Source organism: Podarcis melisellensis (assembly GCF_964234715.1).
Source record: "Podarcis melisellensis genome assembly, chromosome: 1".
In the NCBI taxonomy this organism is placed as follows: Eukaryota; Metazoa; Chordata; class Lepidosauria; order Squamata; family Lacertidae; genus Podarcis; species Podarcis melisellensis.
This window is the reverse complement of record NC_138528.1, coordinates 23,819,874-23,837,299: the sequence shown is the minus strand read 5'-3', so window position 1 is coordinate 23,837,299 and position 17,426 is coordinate 23,819,874. Positions and strand designations below refer to the sequence as shown.

General features: G+C 38.1%; 1 protein-coding gene across 12 annotated transcripts in view; it reads right to left on the bottom strand.

Moving 5' to 3' along the window:
* The window catches only part of EML5 (EMAP like 5), a 90,193-nt gene that overhangs the window by 42,194 nt on the left and 30,573 nt on the right, over window positions 1-17,426 (bottom strand). For all 12 annotated transcript variants that reach the window (XR_014167761.1, XR_014167762.1, XM_081908454.1 and 9 more), the window contains 15 exons: window positions 16,674-16,859; window positions 13,770-13,905; window positions 12,491-12,692; window positions 11,617-11,754; window positions 10,883-11,139; window positions 10,262-10,474; window positions 9,357-9,524; window positions 8,900-9,006; window positions 7,852-7,970; window positions 6,348-6,534; window positions 5,364-5,469; window positions 4,553-4,646; window positions 2,824-2,924; window positions 1,834-2,036; window positions 1,093-1,204 (listed from right to left, as the gene is read on the bottom strand). Coding sequence is in view for 10 of the 12 variants with exons in the window: in XM_081908454.1 (XP_081764580.1) it covers window positions 1,093-1,204; window positions 1,834-2,036; window positions 2,824-2,924; window positions 4,553-4,646; window positions 5,364-5,469; window positions 6,348-6,534; window positions 7,852-7,970; window positions 8,900-9,006; window positions 9,357-9,524; window positions 10,262-10,474; window positions 10,883-11,139; window positions 11,617-11,754; window positions 12,491-12,692; window positions 13,770-13,905; window positions 16,674-16,859 (2,329 nt within the window). In the remaining 2 variants the exon portion in view is untranslated. The remainder of the gene's footprint in view (window positions 1-1,092; window positions 1,205-1,833; window positions 2,037-2,823; window positions 2,925-4,552; window positions 4,647-5,363; window positions 5,470-6,347; window positions 6,535-7,851; window positions 7,971-8,899; window positions 9,007-9,356; window positions 9,525-10,261; window positions 10,475-10,882; window positions 11,140-11,616; window positions 11,755-12,490; window positions 12,693-13,769; window positions 13,906-16,673; window positions 16,860-17,426) is intronic.

Sequence of the window (17,426 nt, the reverse complement as noted above, 5' to 3'; positions counted from 1 at the left end):
TTGGATGAAATCACTATTTTAATTGGAAAGCTTATTATTTGCTTGTTTAATTTCTGACATAATCCTGGATTGAACAGAAAATTCAGACTTCCCAGTCTCTCTCTCTTATCTTTGGCACACTTACTAATAATAATAATAATAATAATAATAATAATAATAAGTTTTATTTATATCCCGCCCTCCCCAGCCGAAGCCGGGCTCAGGGCGGCTAACAACACTAAAACAGTACAACATTATAAAACATTATAAAAATGAATTAAAATCAAAATTGATGGCAACCATAGACTAAAGTTTTGTAAAGATTGCCAAAGGAGGGAGTCAGGCTGCGCCCTGACCAAAGGCCAAGTGGAACAGCTCTGTCTTGCAGGCCCTGCGGAAAGATGTCAAGTCCTGGAGGGCCCTTGTCTCTTGTGACAGAGCGTTCCACCAGGTTGGAGCCGCAGCCGAAAAAGCCCTGGCTCTAGTTGAGGCCAGCCTAACCTCTCTGTGGCTTGGGACCTTCAAGGTGTTTTTATTTGAAGACCGTAGGTTCCTCTGTCGGGCATACCAGGAGAGGCGGTCCCGTAGGTACGAGGGCCCTAGGCCGTATAGGGCTTTGAAGGTTAAAACCAGCACCTTAAACCTGATCCTGTACTCCACCGGGAGCCAGTGCAGCCTGGAAATAAGTCCAGTGGAATTCAGTAGAACTTATTTGGGAGTGGACATGTATGGGTTTTCTCTTTTCAATCCACTTTTAAACATCTTCCTTCTGACAGTTACAAAGGGCCATATTCTCCTCCCCCCAAGCCCCCCCCCCGATCTGCTCTGGAGGTCCAGGAGAGCCCCCAGAACAGAACATGGGGGAAGGAAAGGGAAGATTGTTTTGTCAGTCAAGCAGAGATGCTTGCATTGATAGAACCATCTCCTTAGCATGATGTACAATACAACCAAAAAAACCCCACACACATAAACGGTGTCTTAGCTGAAACTTGTTTCCAATTTTGCCTTGACCCACATGATAATATACAGAAATCAATATATAGAACAGCAATCTAAGCTTTAACAAAAGTTCAGAGGTATGATGAATGAACTAAATAAATAAATAAATGTTACCTTTGGAGCCAGGGGCCAAGGCAGCCCTTTTGATGGCATATGTTTTGAGACACCGTTCAAAGGTGTCATCCCAAAGAGCCACAACTCCATCCTTGCCTCCAGTTACAAATCCCTGAAAACATTAGAAATATTAGAAAGTGAACAGCAGAAACGTTCTGTGGTACAGTAAACTTTAGTATGTTATTTAAATATGAATGCTGCTCATCAGTCATCCCAGTACTGCAATCTTGGACAGCATATCTATAGCAATCCTCATTATCCATACTTCTGAAGTCATGTAGAACAGTAAATAAATATGAATATGGCCAAGATGTATATTATTTAACTCAGATTAGCAGGGGTGATATTTCAGAGATGATTCCAGCTTCATTCTAAAATGTGTTAGAAATTCTAATCATATCACCAAAAAATAGATTTAACCTTAATTGTCCTGAGAGCAGTAGGACTACCTGTGTGCTTTCAATTTATTTGCACAAGTATTACTTTAAAGCAGGCTAGTTAATTTCTTCATTGTAAAAAACATCATCCATATTAGACTGTGCAGCATTAGGGGACACTAGAATGCTTCCAAAAGCACTTCATTATATGGCAGGTGGTTCTCTTGTTAAAAAAAGAAGAAGAAATCTTATTGGGCCTGACAAAACACCAAGGTGTGCCTAAAGCAGCTCTTTAGATATTGGCTATACATTTTTTAAAATACAATAAATTATTATTGATCCATTTTCAAGATAAGCTACTCACTTTTTCTAGTGCATGCATACTGAACACAGGGCCATCGTGTGCTTTCACAGTTTTTATGAGGAAGAGATCTCTCCATATGCATACATCCCCCGTTGAAGTTCCAGAAAATGACATCTCTTCTGTCCAGCCATAAACTGCACACATCATTGTATCAATCTTCCCCATTGGACCTACATAGCCCTTTTTCCCAATCAGTCCACCACCTTAAATTAAAATTAAATAATAACAATAAAAATAATTATTCGGTATCTCTATGAACCTAACTATGTATCTGTATGGGTGTAATTTTCTAAAAGACGATACAGGAACATTTTTAATGAAGTTTAATTTCTTTTTTTGTGTGTCACTTTAATTTATTAAACATGCGATTTCTTTTGTTCCAAAATTGAGAGAAAATGTGTACATCAGCAAATGGACTTAGACAGCACAATAGCTCAGTTGGTAAAGCACGAGACTCTTAGAACTCAGCTAGATCAGTAAAGAAAAGGCGATTTATATGCATTGTATATGTGATATAACACTGTGCCACTAGATGTCACTGTGGAGTTCCGTTTTTCTCTACCTGTAAATTTACAACGTGTTTAACTTCTTTGATGTGTTTAGATCCAGCCTCAGGGTTGTGGGTTCAAGCCCAACGTTGTGCAAAAAGATTCTTTCATTGCAGAGAGTTGGACTAGATGACCCTCATGGTCTCTTCCAACTCTACAATTCTATGACTGTAGTCCTATGCACACTTAAGGATAAGATAAGAACATAAGAGCTCTGCTGGGTCAGACCAAAGCAACTTGTTTTCACAAGATGCCCATGGAAAGCCTGCAAGCAGGACAGGAGCACAGGAGCACTCTCTCCATTTGTGCTCCCCAGCAACTGATATTGAGGCATACTGATAGTCTTCTCCACCATGAGTTTGCCTAATCCTCTGTTAAAGTCATCCATGTTGGTGGCCACTACTATAAGAGAGATGCAAATAATTAATTTGACTTGTCTTACCTGCTCTTCGCCAGAATTTTATGTGTTTCATTCCAGCTGTAAGAAGTTTATCAGGCATGTAGGGGTTAATCTTGACAACAAATATCTTGTCTTTGCTCCCCCTAGAACAATATACAAAATATTTTGACTTTTGATTTGTGGGGAAAGCTTTCTCCGTGGCAATAAAGTTAAGGAAAACAAAAATCTTGGGTTGGACCAGATGAGCTTTGAGGTCCCTTCCAACTCTACCATTCTATGAATTGTTCACACTCAGTAGTGAATCAATGTGTTGGGGAAAATGGAAGAACTGTCTATTTTTTACTTTTAAAAACATGAAGATTGATCCAGCACAATGCAGTGTTTTTTATTATTATTTTATTGTATGCATGTGAATTAAATGGTTCACAACGATTATATTCAGTTATATTTCAATAACTTTTTCAAGAGGTTTGGATCATGTTTACAATACAGTTATGGTATAGTCTGGTATGGTAAACTCTGAAACACTACTTTCACTAGCCTATATTCAGTATTAAGAATACCTCTGCTCTATTAACACTATATTTTTACTTTAAAAAGCCTAGTTCACAAACTCATGAATCAGAATACACAATCGTGTTGAGAAATAGCAGTATGAAGTAGTTTCTCAGCCTGCTAAGAAACAGTTATCTATGTTTGCATTAAATGATGCATATAATACCTTCCTTTGTTAATAATAAAGGCTATAAGACTTCTGACCATCACAGTGGTGATGAGTTATGGTGGCTCCTAGTATCAGCCCTTTTATTCATATTATTTACTCACTTTGTGGACTCCACCTTTTTGTCAGGGCCCAGATCCACAAGATGGCTATTAAATGAAACACCATGTATCAGAGTGCAGATATGGTTATCTTCTTGCACTTATTGGAGTGGGGGCGCAAAAGTATGGCTTCCCACTGAGTACTCCTATCCTACATCTGGGGATGCAGGATTTTTGGGAGTGGGTCCAATGAACATACAGTCAAACCTCCATTGTTGAACATAATCCATTCCAGAAGACCATTCGACTTCCAAAATGTTTGACAATCGAAGATCAAAAGGCAGTTGGCAAAATCAATGGAGAAAAAAAGAAAAAAAACTCCCTGGAAGCTGTTTTGCTTCCAAAAATCATTTGAAAACCAGAGCAGTTACTTTCGGGTTTTCAGCATTTGGGAGATGAAACGTACGATAACGGAGACGTTTGGGAATCAAGGTTTAACTGTATAACGTGCATATAAAGTCAAAATGCGCTTTCAGTTCCTGGATTAAACGTAGGGTATCATTCATGCAATTCACACCTATGCCCTAGGCATGCTGTACAGGGGTCAGCAAACTTTTTAAGCAGGGGGCCGGTCCGCTGTTCCTCAGAACTTGTGGGGGGCTGGGCAATACTTTGAAAAAAATATATGAACGAATTCCTATGTCCCACAAATAACCCGGAGATGCATTTTAAATAAAAGGACACATTCTACTCATGTAAAAACACATTGATTCCTGGACTGTCCGCGGGCCGGATTTAGAAGGCGATTGGGCCAGATCCGGCCCCAGGCCTTAGTTTGCCTACCCATGTGCTATATCCGCACTTTGCTGTCCAGCGGCTCAAGAAGACACAACCTCACTTTCACACTGTGTATAGGTGAAGGTCATTCAAACCTCCTCAATAGTACTTGTACTTTTCATCCTGGCTACTTATGCCTTGATTTGTTTCCATAATTAAGCTAAACTCTTACCTGACTGATGAAAGCTTCTCTCCTTTTCTCCAGTCCCAAAGAACAATAGTGTGATTGTCATCTATTCCAACGGAAGCTAACCGTTTGCCATCCGCTATAAAAGAAAATTATAAGAATGATGGGCATAATCATAATTCTGTAATCAGCAGGATGTGTTAATGTCTATGGAAATCTCCTTCATGTTCAAATCCTTATTCTCACTCATTTTTGTATCTAAGCAGGAGCTATGTTGATTAAGGTATACTCTGTATACACATATTTATTCTTTTCATGTCTTTTTCATGTTCATTAGGAATATCACTCATTACCACTTTCCCAGAGTCCCTCCAAAATTGGACGTTTGATTTTCCATTCCCTCCTTTCTAGGCTTTCTACATACTGACTAGCAGTCACTGGACACTATTAAAATATATATCAAAACATATATATAGGCCTTTGATCTGTATGGAGTCAACTGGTTCTGAATGGACTGTACTCTCCTAGAGTTAGGCAAATGAGTACCAAAGACAGGGACATTCCAGTGCTGGCCACAAATTTATGTAATATGACCCCCACCCTGACCTCAAAGGACACAGGGCACCTTTATTAGTGACTTTTACCACAATCATTTTTCTTCAAGCCTAAATCAGAATTTCTACAGCATAATGAGAGGAAAGCCTGAAAATGAAGCTAATCTCCTCAAAGCAAAGAGCAAAATATTGCAGTTGTTCTTATAGCAATGTAATAGTGATCTATTCTTAGGACCTAAAAAGCTGTGTCACATTTCCAACAACTATAATTTCCAAGTCAAAAGATGATCAATCATAAATACCTGAAAAGTCAACAGCACAAACACCATATTGATGATAGCCCTTTAACACAGACAGTGGTTTGATTGTCTCTGTATCCCAAATATGGATTGAGCAATCACGACCAACCTTAAACAAAAGAGATTGAACACATTATGCAGAAAGAAAACTAACCAACTAAAAAAACTCCAAGAGGTATAATGCTTATTTGTCCATAACATCCATTTAATGTTTCTTTCACATGGTTATAACACTAATTTGGATACAAGAAATAAAATTATGGTTCACAGGTCTCAGACTATGTTCTTATTCTGAATGTTAGCTATGTGTATAAAGAAGCAGAAATATGAAGGACTATTAAAAGAGCATCCTTTTCACCTTTGTTTAATCAAATTGGGGTTAATTCAACTGAATTCAATCTTTTGCAAAATGTCACATTTTATCAGTATCTTCATCAAGCACATTCTATACTATAGCTACAAATATGAATGCTCCTATTTCAGATATTCTATAAACACTAGCCATTCTATACACATTCCAGTGTCCACACGAGGGCACTAATGTACACGCAGCTGCTTTAGCATACTTTGATGTAAGTCATGTAATGAGGAATCTCCCAAAAGAGGAATACAGCATTCCTCTATATAGAAGAAAGCAGGAAAACTCTTGCAGGGAGAAATATGCAGTAGTGCATGATGCAGGTATAAAGATTTTGCAGAGGGATAGTAGCCATGTTAGTCTCTTGCAGCAAAAACAAAAGATATTTTTGTTAGTCTTTAAAGTGCCACAAGACTTTGTTTCACACTTCCAGCATAAGCTCTTTCATAGTTGAATAAATCTATGCCTACTTGTTTTTACTCAAGTAACCAAGCTGAAACCTGTCTTCTACAACTGTACTGCTTTCAAATGCTTTTCACAGAGGCATATTCCACAGAATTATGAAATATAAATTTATAAGCTCACTAAAACAACACAGGATTTCTAGTTCTCCTAAACATGAATCCTACCTGGCCTGTTGCCACATAGTCCTTTAAGGGATGAATAGCAAGACACAGAATATCATCATCATGACCCAAATAAAACCGTTGTGTGTTCTGCTGCCGATTGTATACTACACCCACTGCTGCAACATGGTACACAATTTCTCCAGTCTGAGTGTAAAATAAATTACTGCGACAGTCATAGCCTCTGTAACTAATAAAACAGTTAGACATTTAGGCATCATGACACAGTACAATCAACTAAATGTTTTAGTTTTTATAGTTACATACTGCAAAACGATTTTGATAGTTCCATCAAAAGTACTCCAAAAGAATAAAAAGATCTCTAGTATGGGAGAACAGTAAATCAGGCAAGGTTACATCAACAATTTCCCCCTTCAAGTGATGATTGTAGGAGGCATAAAGAAATTTGAAAATAACTTGTATGGTTAAAAATATATTTCAATGTTTTTCTCTGTTTCTGGAGGATAAACTAAGAATATTATGTAGCTGGTCCTTTAAAATGTTTATTTATTTAATTAAATATTTAATAGTTATAATCTGCACTTTCATAAATTATAGTAAAAAAAGCTTAAAACATACAAAATGTAATAAAAGAAGTTCATAAATATCAATAAAACATAATTTTTAAAAAACACCAGTAGATACAGGTTGGTTGTAAAAAGAAATTGATGTTGTGAAGGCCTCTATGAGCAACACAGTTTTCATAAGATATCTGAAAGGAGACAGGGGCAGTTCCTGCCAAACCTATACTGGTAAGGGGTACCACAGGGCCAGGCTCAGTGCCTAATGAAGGCCAATTGAACTTCAAGGGTGTGTTCTGCTTCTTTCTCCCATTTCTCATAGAACTAGTTACTCCAAATTAACCATTTACTAGAAGAATGTCCAGTTAACCCTTCCTTAACCCACAGAAATTACCGGTAACCATCTACTAGAAGAATCCTTAATTTGTCCTAGTGATTCATTGAATCCAAGCATTAGACAAACAAAACTTTCACAAATCTAGCAAATTCTTTAGTTATGATATTCAGAAAGCTGCAACTGAATTTCTCTGTCTTGTGCATAGGTTGTTTTTTTTTTAAGGATAAATATTACTGCGTATGGGGAGGGTTTGAAATGACCTCATGGTGCTGGAAGAGAAAGGTTGAAAGTGTTCTGCCTGCATCATTTCCCCTAGTTATATCCCCTCCCCAAAAAACTGCTATTTACCCTCAGGGTAGATCAGGTATAATACATAGTATGTTTTCACCTGCAAGCAAATAGTACTTTTTTGGGGAAGGGGGAGATTTAAATCATAAAAAATGGAGTTTGAGGGAAGGAGACATACTTTCCCCTCAGCACTGTGGTCCCAATCCAAATGGCCCCATGAATGCTTTCGTGTTTTTCTAAAAATAAAAAGTGGCATATCCAATTACAGATCACATCTAGTTTGGCCCTTAAATGTCTAAATCCATGTAAAACAAAATAATCTGATTTGCTTGCTTTTAGGCAAAAAGATAAATTTACAAACCCATGAACAAAGTGTAATCTTATACTATTGATTGGAGCCCGTTCTCTTCTTTTTGAAGCTGCAGTTTTTCGTTTTTCTTTGCATTGCTCTTTAAGCTGAGGTAGATCTTCTTTGTAAACCTTAGCAGAGAATATAAAGTTCTCTGTAATTGTGCATATTTGAAAAGCAAATCTCTCTGAGGAATAGAGGTTGATAGATAATTTTCTTAGCTTCCTACATGAACTGCATATGCCACATGGTTGCAATATTACAACTGAAACTTTGATTTTTCTGTTACTATAATAGTATCAGAGTATTTGGACATAATATAATCAGAGTATTTGGACAATCTTTCTACTAGCTCCAGAGGTTTAAATGAGAGAGTTCATAAAACTCATTGGTAATATTGGACAGCATTAAGATGACCCACAGCTCTGCTGAAGCAATTCCACTGCAGCAACTGGACATACAGCCATGTCTCAGCAAACCTAAACGTAACAGGGAACCAGCATACTGCATGAAATATGAGTGGAGCAACAACTGCCAATGCTGGTTGCAACTGATTAGAGCAATTATAATAACACCTGGTGAAACAGGAAGCCACAGGGTGCTGCTGTTGTTTTCTAATATCATTATTTGTTTATTGCTGTTTTCATATTAAACTCTGTAAAACACCTTACAAAGTTTAAATTATAAGATGAAGTACAAATTTTTAACATACCAGAAGCTGGCTCCTCTGCTTGCTTAACTTACCAACCCACCAGGCCCCTTCTAAACCCTTGCCAGGCCTTCTCACTGTACCCTTGCCAGAGCTCTCCTCCCTGTACATCAGGGGTGGGGGACATTTTTGGCTCCTGGGCCGGATCTGGTTTATTTCAGCATTCGGCCCTCGGCCCTCATCTGCTTTTGGGAGCTTATGGTTCCAGGCCATCAGCTACGATAACTGTTCTGATCAGTTCTAATACAGTCTGTGAGTTTTGTGATGTCAACCTTCTATAATCCAGATATACACAGGGTTTGTTGCAGCTGGGTGCATTAGCATATTTATGTTTATAATGTAAGACAATACCTGTCGACGGTATGTGATTTGTGTCTCTTGTTCAATTTCAGAGTCCAGCTCTGGAACATCCGATTGATCAGAATCAGATTCTTCACTATTAGAGTCAACGAGGCTTTCTTTGATAGATAGAAAAATAAATAAATAAATGAGTAGGTATTGAAAACAGCAGATACAACGTAAAGGTAATAAAATTACTCAGTTAACTGCACAGTCCTAAGCATGGTTACTGAAAACAACTGTGATATATATGCCTAAATAAAAAAATAGTAATTTCCCACCACTTGTACTCAATGGTCCAGGACCAAGACAACAGAAAACAGAAAGTCAAACCAAAACTGAGAAAACATTGGAGTATTTACAGTCATCCAGATCAAGAAGCAGAAGTCCCAACCATCACTGTAAAACACATATCACTAACAATATTTTAAATTATTTTCCAACTCGTATCAAATGATGCATCACTCACCTTGTGGTGCTATGTGAAGAGCATCCTTCAGCTTCCTTTCAGGAACAAATTTCCACTGGAAAACAGAATGGTCTGCTCCACCAATAGAAATAACCCACTGATAATCATGTGACCATCTGACATTTGTCACGTGTGCTGAATGACCAAGGTATTTCTTAAATTTTGCCCCTATTAAAAAAAATGGTTTTATTATGTGTCAAATTATGTATCAATTTAAAGAGTTGTTTTACACCATGGCTTATAACCAGTTGTGCCTTGCCCAAGGAGATATATGCTTTTGGTTATGCTAGAGGTGAGTCCCAATTTCTGCTAATGGTTCCTCTGCAGTTTCATTCCATCAATATTGTCCCTGAGGGGGCACCTTAATTTTCAGGTTTTCCAGGCAAATGCACTGGGGTGAAGGAGGTAGGATAACCTCATTGCACAAGTAAATGTCTGCTCAAGGTTTGTAGTATCCCACTGAGTATATTGCAGAATATCTGACATGCCAGTCCAGTCAGTTACAACTGTGCTACTTTGTTAAACGAGAGCAACAAACTACCTTTATCAACCATTGCTGTTTTGTATATGAAACCCTTTTCAGCCAGTCAAGGATATTTGACTGTAACATCCCCCCCCCTCACTTCCACCATACCCTTTTACTATGTGGAAAACAGAATGTGACACCTGGACTTTGGGGGCTTATCTGACTGCAGCATCTCATTGACCCCAAAATCTGACCCCAAAATCTCTTATCTGAAACATAAACAAGGGTCGCAAATGCTAACAGTCATTTGGATAAGAAAAAAATTCCATTATTATTTTAAAAGTTTTTCCCCCTCCATTTAAAAGGCCAAATTCTAACTTACGAGAACTTTCCATGGGTATTCTGTTATTTACATTCCAAGCACACACTAAATAATTACCTTTTCTTAAACAAGGATACCGAAACAATTTTACTATTCCATAGTCATCAGCTGTAACTAGAACTTGGCCCATAAAATTTGCATCTACAGAATTGATATCATTGATCTCTGAATATTTAGGCCATATTCCATTAACTTCAAGGCCTGCAACTGAAGTCCACGAAGCCCACTGGACACCTTTTAACTCATCCTTATTCATCACTTCTTTTCCACCTAGATATAGAAAGATACTTGTTTAATCATTCACTCGATTTATACGGGCAATTAACATATTAACTGGATTGTATTCAATATTGCACAAGGAGAAGGCTGCTTGTGCAACCAATTCTTCCCCCTCCCTTCCCTGCAGCCCATCATGCCCCTGCCCCCATAAAAGCCTCTCTAGAGGGATATGTCTTATGGAAGTTCAGTAGGAGGAAGGAACTGGTCAAAATCAGTTATCTTCTGCAAGCAGTCTAAGATTCCTCTGCCCACTGATTAAAATTGTTTGGAGAGAAATGACTAGCTGCAGTCACTACAACTACTTTACCAGGAATGTGCTATGTTATAATAGCATTAGGCAACCTAAGCACAGACCTACCTATTTTCTTGAATAATTGTAATAGTAGTAGATTATCTCACCAGGCATCCTGTAAAAAAGCCTTTTTCCACTGCCATCATTGGTCTGCAAGTGTTTGCTGTCCAATGACCAATCCATATGTGTGATGAAACTTGTTGATCCAATACACTCTCCAACCTTTTTGTACCGCTGAACAACACCATAAATATCAACAGAACTGTCATTAGAGCCAACTGCAAGGAAATTTCCATCTGGTGAGTATTTTAATTCATGAATAGCTTCTTTCCTATCTTTAATATGAACAACCTCTGTCATATCTCTGTAACACAGAAAAAGAAAAATATATAGTTTAGTCATTGTGTAGAAATCCATCTTTACTCCCATCAAGTGAAGAAAAGCCTTGCAAATGGACTATCTACTTAGCAGTGCAATATATAATATACAGCTGAGGCATCTACACATTAATAAGGAAGCCTCTATTTACATGTGGATACACATTTGCCCATCTGAGGACTCAGATTACAGCAGAAGACCTATGGGCTTGCATTAAAATATAGTTTGCACACATTTCTTCAAATGTTTGAACAACACCACAAAAATCATATATCTTCAAAAGTGCCAGCCTTATGTGGGCACACGTGTATTCACAAACAAATGCATTACAAATAAGTCCAAATGGAAAAATTTATCTGGCACTGATGCCATGCTAGCAGGTGGCAGAATTTTACAATTCATTGCAAAAGCAACTTAATGGCAAAGTTTATCTTTGTTTAAATGTCTCCAATGCATAACCTACCTAACTCGAAGTACTGTGAAGGAACCGTCTTTCATTCCAAGTGCAAGATGAATTCCATCAGTGCTAACAGCTGCACAACGAATTGGCTCTTCCATATTGCACCGTGCAATCAATGCATGATCTATAAGGCTCCATATTCTGCAAGAAAGTATTCGGGGTAAACAAAATACAATTATCATACACGCAGAGAAAAATGTAGTGGGTTGTCTCATCTTTTTAAAAAATATCCCCCCCCCCAAAAGCATATGACTTATATTCATTAGCACCCTGTACTCCAAGACTAGACTGAGGCCCAGATCCAATTCACACATGCCCAAAACATTTCTGAGTGTCACAGAGAATTCAGAACCTAATTTGGTTGGCTGTATGGCAAAGGTGCCATCTAACTATTTTATCAGGCTGCAGAACCATTTTCATCTAGCACACAGTCAACTGTTTTATTATATTGCCAAGGTCAGTCTCACTGCTATTTTAAGATTTAAAATACAGTAACATTACTGAAGTCACACTGGCACCCCTGGGGCTTTAGCACAATTGTTTCCATAATTTGATGACAGGGCTATGCAGTTGTCTAAAATTTTCTTAAGTGGCCAGTCATTTTACTTATTTTTCTGTAATGATTTTAAAAGCTTTTTATCTTTCTGCACACAGTCCTGATGTTTTGTGAGTATCATATATAAATACTTTGATGAATAAAATACATGTAATAATCATTTACTTAAACGTGATATCTAAAACTTAAGGTGCATATTTTATACCAAAGCAGCAGATTATAACTTACCACAATTGCAAAAAAATGGTTTTGTATTTTAAAATTCAAAGTCTGTTTTACTGTAGATGCTCATGTGTCTTTTGAGTATCCATGGGAACTAACCTGACTGATCGATCATCACTTCCCGTCATAGCCAAAGGTTTTGTAGGATGAACTGCTAGGGCCCAAAGCTCCCCTTCACAGTGCCCTTGCATAATAAGAAAAGGCTTATTGCGTTCATGCACCACAATCTCAAAGATTTCACTGTCTTGTGTTCCAACTAGTATATGATCTCCTCGCCAACAAACACTTCTCACAGACAGACCTGTGGAAAGTAAATATGCAGATTTTATTATACATATGTTTAGCAAAGAAAAAATTACTGTAAAATTATAAAATATTCCTGAATATTGTTCCTGAAATAATGGAAGAAAGTTAATTAAATCACATAGTACACATTGAGGCAAGCCCCCCTTTTACCCCAAATGACAAATTTTATTTTTACATTACAATAAATAAAAATTAGAGGCCTGCAGTAATGTTTTGGCTAGCACTACTTTGCTCATAAGTTAAGTCCAACTGAATTTAACTGTATCTGCGCCTTGCACTTTGTTAAAAGGGAATGGAGGAGAAACTATAACTGCATCAACCCTCCTTCATCAGTCTATCCTGTCCTCAGCTGTTGTCACAATCCTTACAAATAAACCATTTGTTGTTTATTTCAGAAGAAGCTTCAAGGTTGCTCATGCTGGAGTATGCAAGTTTCTTTACGATTCTACCACAACCATTTAGGACCACATTGACTGATGGGAGTGTGCTGTGGAAGCTTCTGCTTCTTTTTCTTTTATGGAGATCATGTATGAGCTGGGAGAAGCTCATGATCCTATGGACAGTTATATGGGAGTAAGCTCAGCTGAATTCAGTAGAACTTATTTCAAGTAAACATGCACAGTGATTAAGAATCTCTCTCTTTCTTTGCCTGTTTCTTGCTGTCTCTTCCTCTTTCTGACACATGCTATTTATAGCAGCCAAAAAATCAGTACATGCAGGTCCTGCTTACTGAACACAATGAGTTCCCTGGAAATAATTTGTTAGGCAAGCATTCCTATGGGAACACATTGAGCAAAACCTACCCTGCAAGGCCACTAAATGCATGGGTCTTCTCACCACACAGTGCCACTACTGTGCAAAGAGAAGTTCTAACATTGCACTCCATACACAGACATCCATTAATAGAGACCCCTGCTTACATGACATACAACTCAGAAAACCCACACCAGCATTGCTGTTCTGGAGTAGGGCTATGACTCCTCAATTATGAGTAGGGCTATGAAGGACAATGGTCAATGAAAAAAGTATTCCTTTGATAATGTAATTAAAATACTGTTTTGTTTTGTTTTACCTTTATATCCCTGGTCTGTTTCCCTGAGATCAATCACAGTAATTGGTTTAAAATTTAAATCCCAAAGGCGAACACAGCCATCCCTGCCACCAGTAGCAAAGCCTTCTTCACAGGCATTCATGCTGAAAATTCCTGCCTAAAGAGGAGTAAAGAACATATTTAAGTATGCACACAACTGCATTAATGATGATATTTTAAAAAACCACACGAGACAAAATATTTTTCCTGCGTTTTCCTTTAGAATACACTATGTGTTTATACAAATAACAGACTCTTGTCTTTAAAAAATAATAATCAGAATTTGAAAAGAACAACTACATAAAACTCTGCTCTGCTTTTCTAAGAAAGCCTGCTTGTGAATGCAACTAAACTGCACAACTGCAAAATATATCTGACAGTTTCACTTAACTGCTGTGTAACCACGTAGCTGAACGATTATACAAATTGTTGTCTGCACCTTCCAAATGCTGGTCTCTGACTGATCCAATATTGTGACACATGACCTTTATGATCAGGTTATTTTTTTCTTTAATTAAAATAAATTCATATCGAGGCAATGCACCTCAAATGATTTTATTCCCTTTAATTGCCATGACTGGAAAGATGCTAATCACAGATCCACTAACACAACTACATGCAAACTCAGTGAAAAAATACAACAGAAGTTAAAATGTTATGCATATGAGTCCACACTTCTGTGAATACCCAAGCCTGAGCCTTTCTCAACACTCTAGCTCTATGAAAATGCTGCCCTTAAGAGTTGCTGCCAAAAAAGGCCCTCTGTAGTGTCCCTTTTAAGGAGTCTGAAACCAAGTCCAGAAACATAGTCACCATCACAGGGAGATCAGGCAGTCTGCTCTCTTCCCCATGTCATCCTCCTATCTGGATTAAGAATGTCCTTTAGGAACATAGTAAGTATAAGAAGACCCTGCTGCATCAAGCCAATGGCCCATGTAGTCCAACATCCTGTTCTCACAGTGGCCAACCAAATGCATGTGAGAAACCAACCTTTCCCCTCCTTTGTTTTTCAGCAACCGGTATTAAGAAGCATTGCTGCCTCCAACTGTGGAGATAGAGGGTAGCAATCATGGCTAGTAGTCAGTGATAGCCCTCTCCTTGATGAATTTATCAAATCCTCTTTTAAAGCCTTCTAGGTTGCTAGCCATCACTGCCTCCTGTGGGAGATAGTTCCATAGTGTAACTATGTGCTGCATGAAGAAGTACTTTTATTTATTTGTCCTGAATCTCCCAAAATTCAGTTTCATTGGAAGTCCATGAGTTCCATTCTGGTTTACACTTGTAAAGAGAGACAGCAAAACAGTGGATGTTCTCTGTTGGCTCACAAGAGGGTTAAAGCACTCATTTAAGTTTGCTATATTGTTTCCACTTATATTTAATTAAAACTTGCCCAAGCAACATGGTGATGTTTTATACAGGGTGCCTGTTATCTGACCTCAGCTTTGGCTTCAATCCACACAACTTGAGTATTCACCTCTGTTAAAGAATACTGAAATAAATTATTCACCCACTAAGGAGGTGTAGTATATACATTCCTCATATAAAAGTCCTACCAAGTGTAACCATGCAAGACCAAGATCGTTATTGTTTACTTGTTTCCTGTTTTATATCCAGTTCCTGAAATGGATCCATTTTTTAAATTCTAAATCCAAAAGAAGATTTCATATGTTGATCTACAATACACTATTCTATAGCTTGGGAAGGTCACTCAATACTTTTGCATTTATTTCAGGTTACATTACTGCTCTAAAACAAAGCTGCCCTTGAAGACCATAGAGCGGTATAGAGTATATAAGTTTAAAGCATGCTACAACAGTGGTTCAATATATATGTTTATATTTCCATCACAGGTTTGGCAGTGAATGCTTACAATGTTATCTTTCCCACAACTGCTTGGATTTTGCACCTTCTCTCTCTCTCTCTCTCTCTCTCTCTCTCTCTCTCTCTCTCTCTCTCTCTGTGTGTGTGTGTGTGTACACATACAACACAGACATAAATTCAAGTTTTTAAAGCCCACTTATTCCAGCTTTCATTTTGTTGGTAGTTTTAGGATGATGAACTTTTAAATTGGCTGCAGTGGTGAGAAGTTTGCTTGTGAAACATTGAATGTTGGCCTATGTTTTTAAGACTGTTTGGCACCTTGTAAAATTTTTAATGGGTTTCATGAAGTGGTGTTCCTCTTCCCATTGTTCTGAACCTATTTACAGGTTATGTGGAATGAAGAATGCTGAAAAGGAACATCTTCCTCTCTCCTTTTTGCAGAAAAGACATATGCTAAGGTTCAAATACTGAAGATGGCCTTGTGCAGTGTCTGTATGAAATACTACATAACAGCCATATGCAAGCTATTCTGCCGTTTGGAAGGAAAACCAGGATATAAAATACAACCCATCAATGAAATGTCACCACACTATGCTTCCATAAATTTCACACAGGTGTTCAGATGAAAATTATATGGAATAACTCTCTCATTGGGAGTTGTGAATAGGAGCTGTGCTCCTCAATTTGCACACAAATCCATCAGTCTTGCCTTTCCCCTACCGAGAGTGAAGCAATAACATCCTGGGAGTAGCACACAGCTGAAGATTCCTTCCTGAACACCAATGCACTTAGCCTTCAGCCATCCCAGATAAATAACCCATAAACATTAATCTGCAAGATGAGGAGAGGCTGCAAACTTGTCCTAATTTCTGCATTTTCTGGTATATTCAGCCAGAAACTTATGAAAGGGTCTGCCAGAAGTTAAACTGTGACACCCAACATCTGATAAAGTCCCCTGCATTTAACCAAAATGCAATCCATTTAGAAATCTGTGTATGTCACACAAAATCTTAATTTACCGGTATTTCACTGGTCAATCAGTTTTCATATGAAAATGATACTTACAGCATGAGCTCCTTGTATGGTTCGGATAAGGTTGATTCCTTTCCATACATATATATCTCCATTAAGTGCACCAGAATACGTTACTTCATCTCTTGCACAGGCGAGGCACAATATAGTTTGGAGATCACCAGTCTTACCAAAAACACCACGCTTTGGTGTCAATGAATTGCCACATAAACTCCAGAACTGCAAGAATAAAGTGATTTAATGTAAACCACACAGAGCATTTTAAACAATTACAACCAAAAGTTTTGTGATGTAACTATATACAATTCCTAAATTTTCCACACCACAGACCACTTGAAAATTGCTGAGGTTCTTTATGTACAATCTAATTATTGGGAATCTGAGGTGAGATACCCACGCAGTGGAAGTTGGTCCCAGTACCAGTCACCACACAGAAGCAGCTTAAAGTACCAAAAGTTTACTGTTTCAGAAGATAAGGCTCAGTAAAACAGTTCTGGATGTAGATACAGGTATTATAGATACATACAAAGTATCTTCACTGCTCACAGACTAACTACAGAGCTGACATTCATTAATCACAGATAAAGTCAGGGCACTGGACTGTTACCATAACGGCTGGCTTGGCTGACCTTGCATCTGTGATTAGCTCGTTCATGGGGTGATAAACGGCCTCGGCCCAGTATACCTGAAGGAGCGTCTCCACCCCCATCGTTCTGCCCGGACGCTGAGGTCCAGCGCCAAGGGCCTTCTGGCGGTTCCCTCATTGCGAGAAGCAAAGCTACAGGG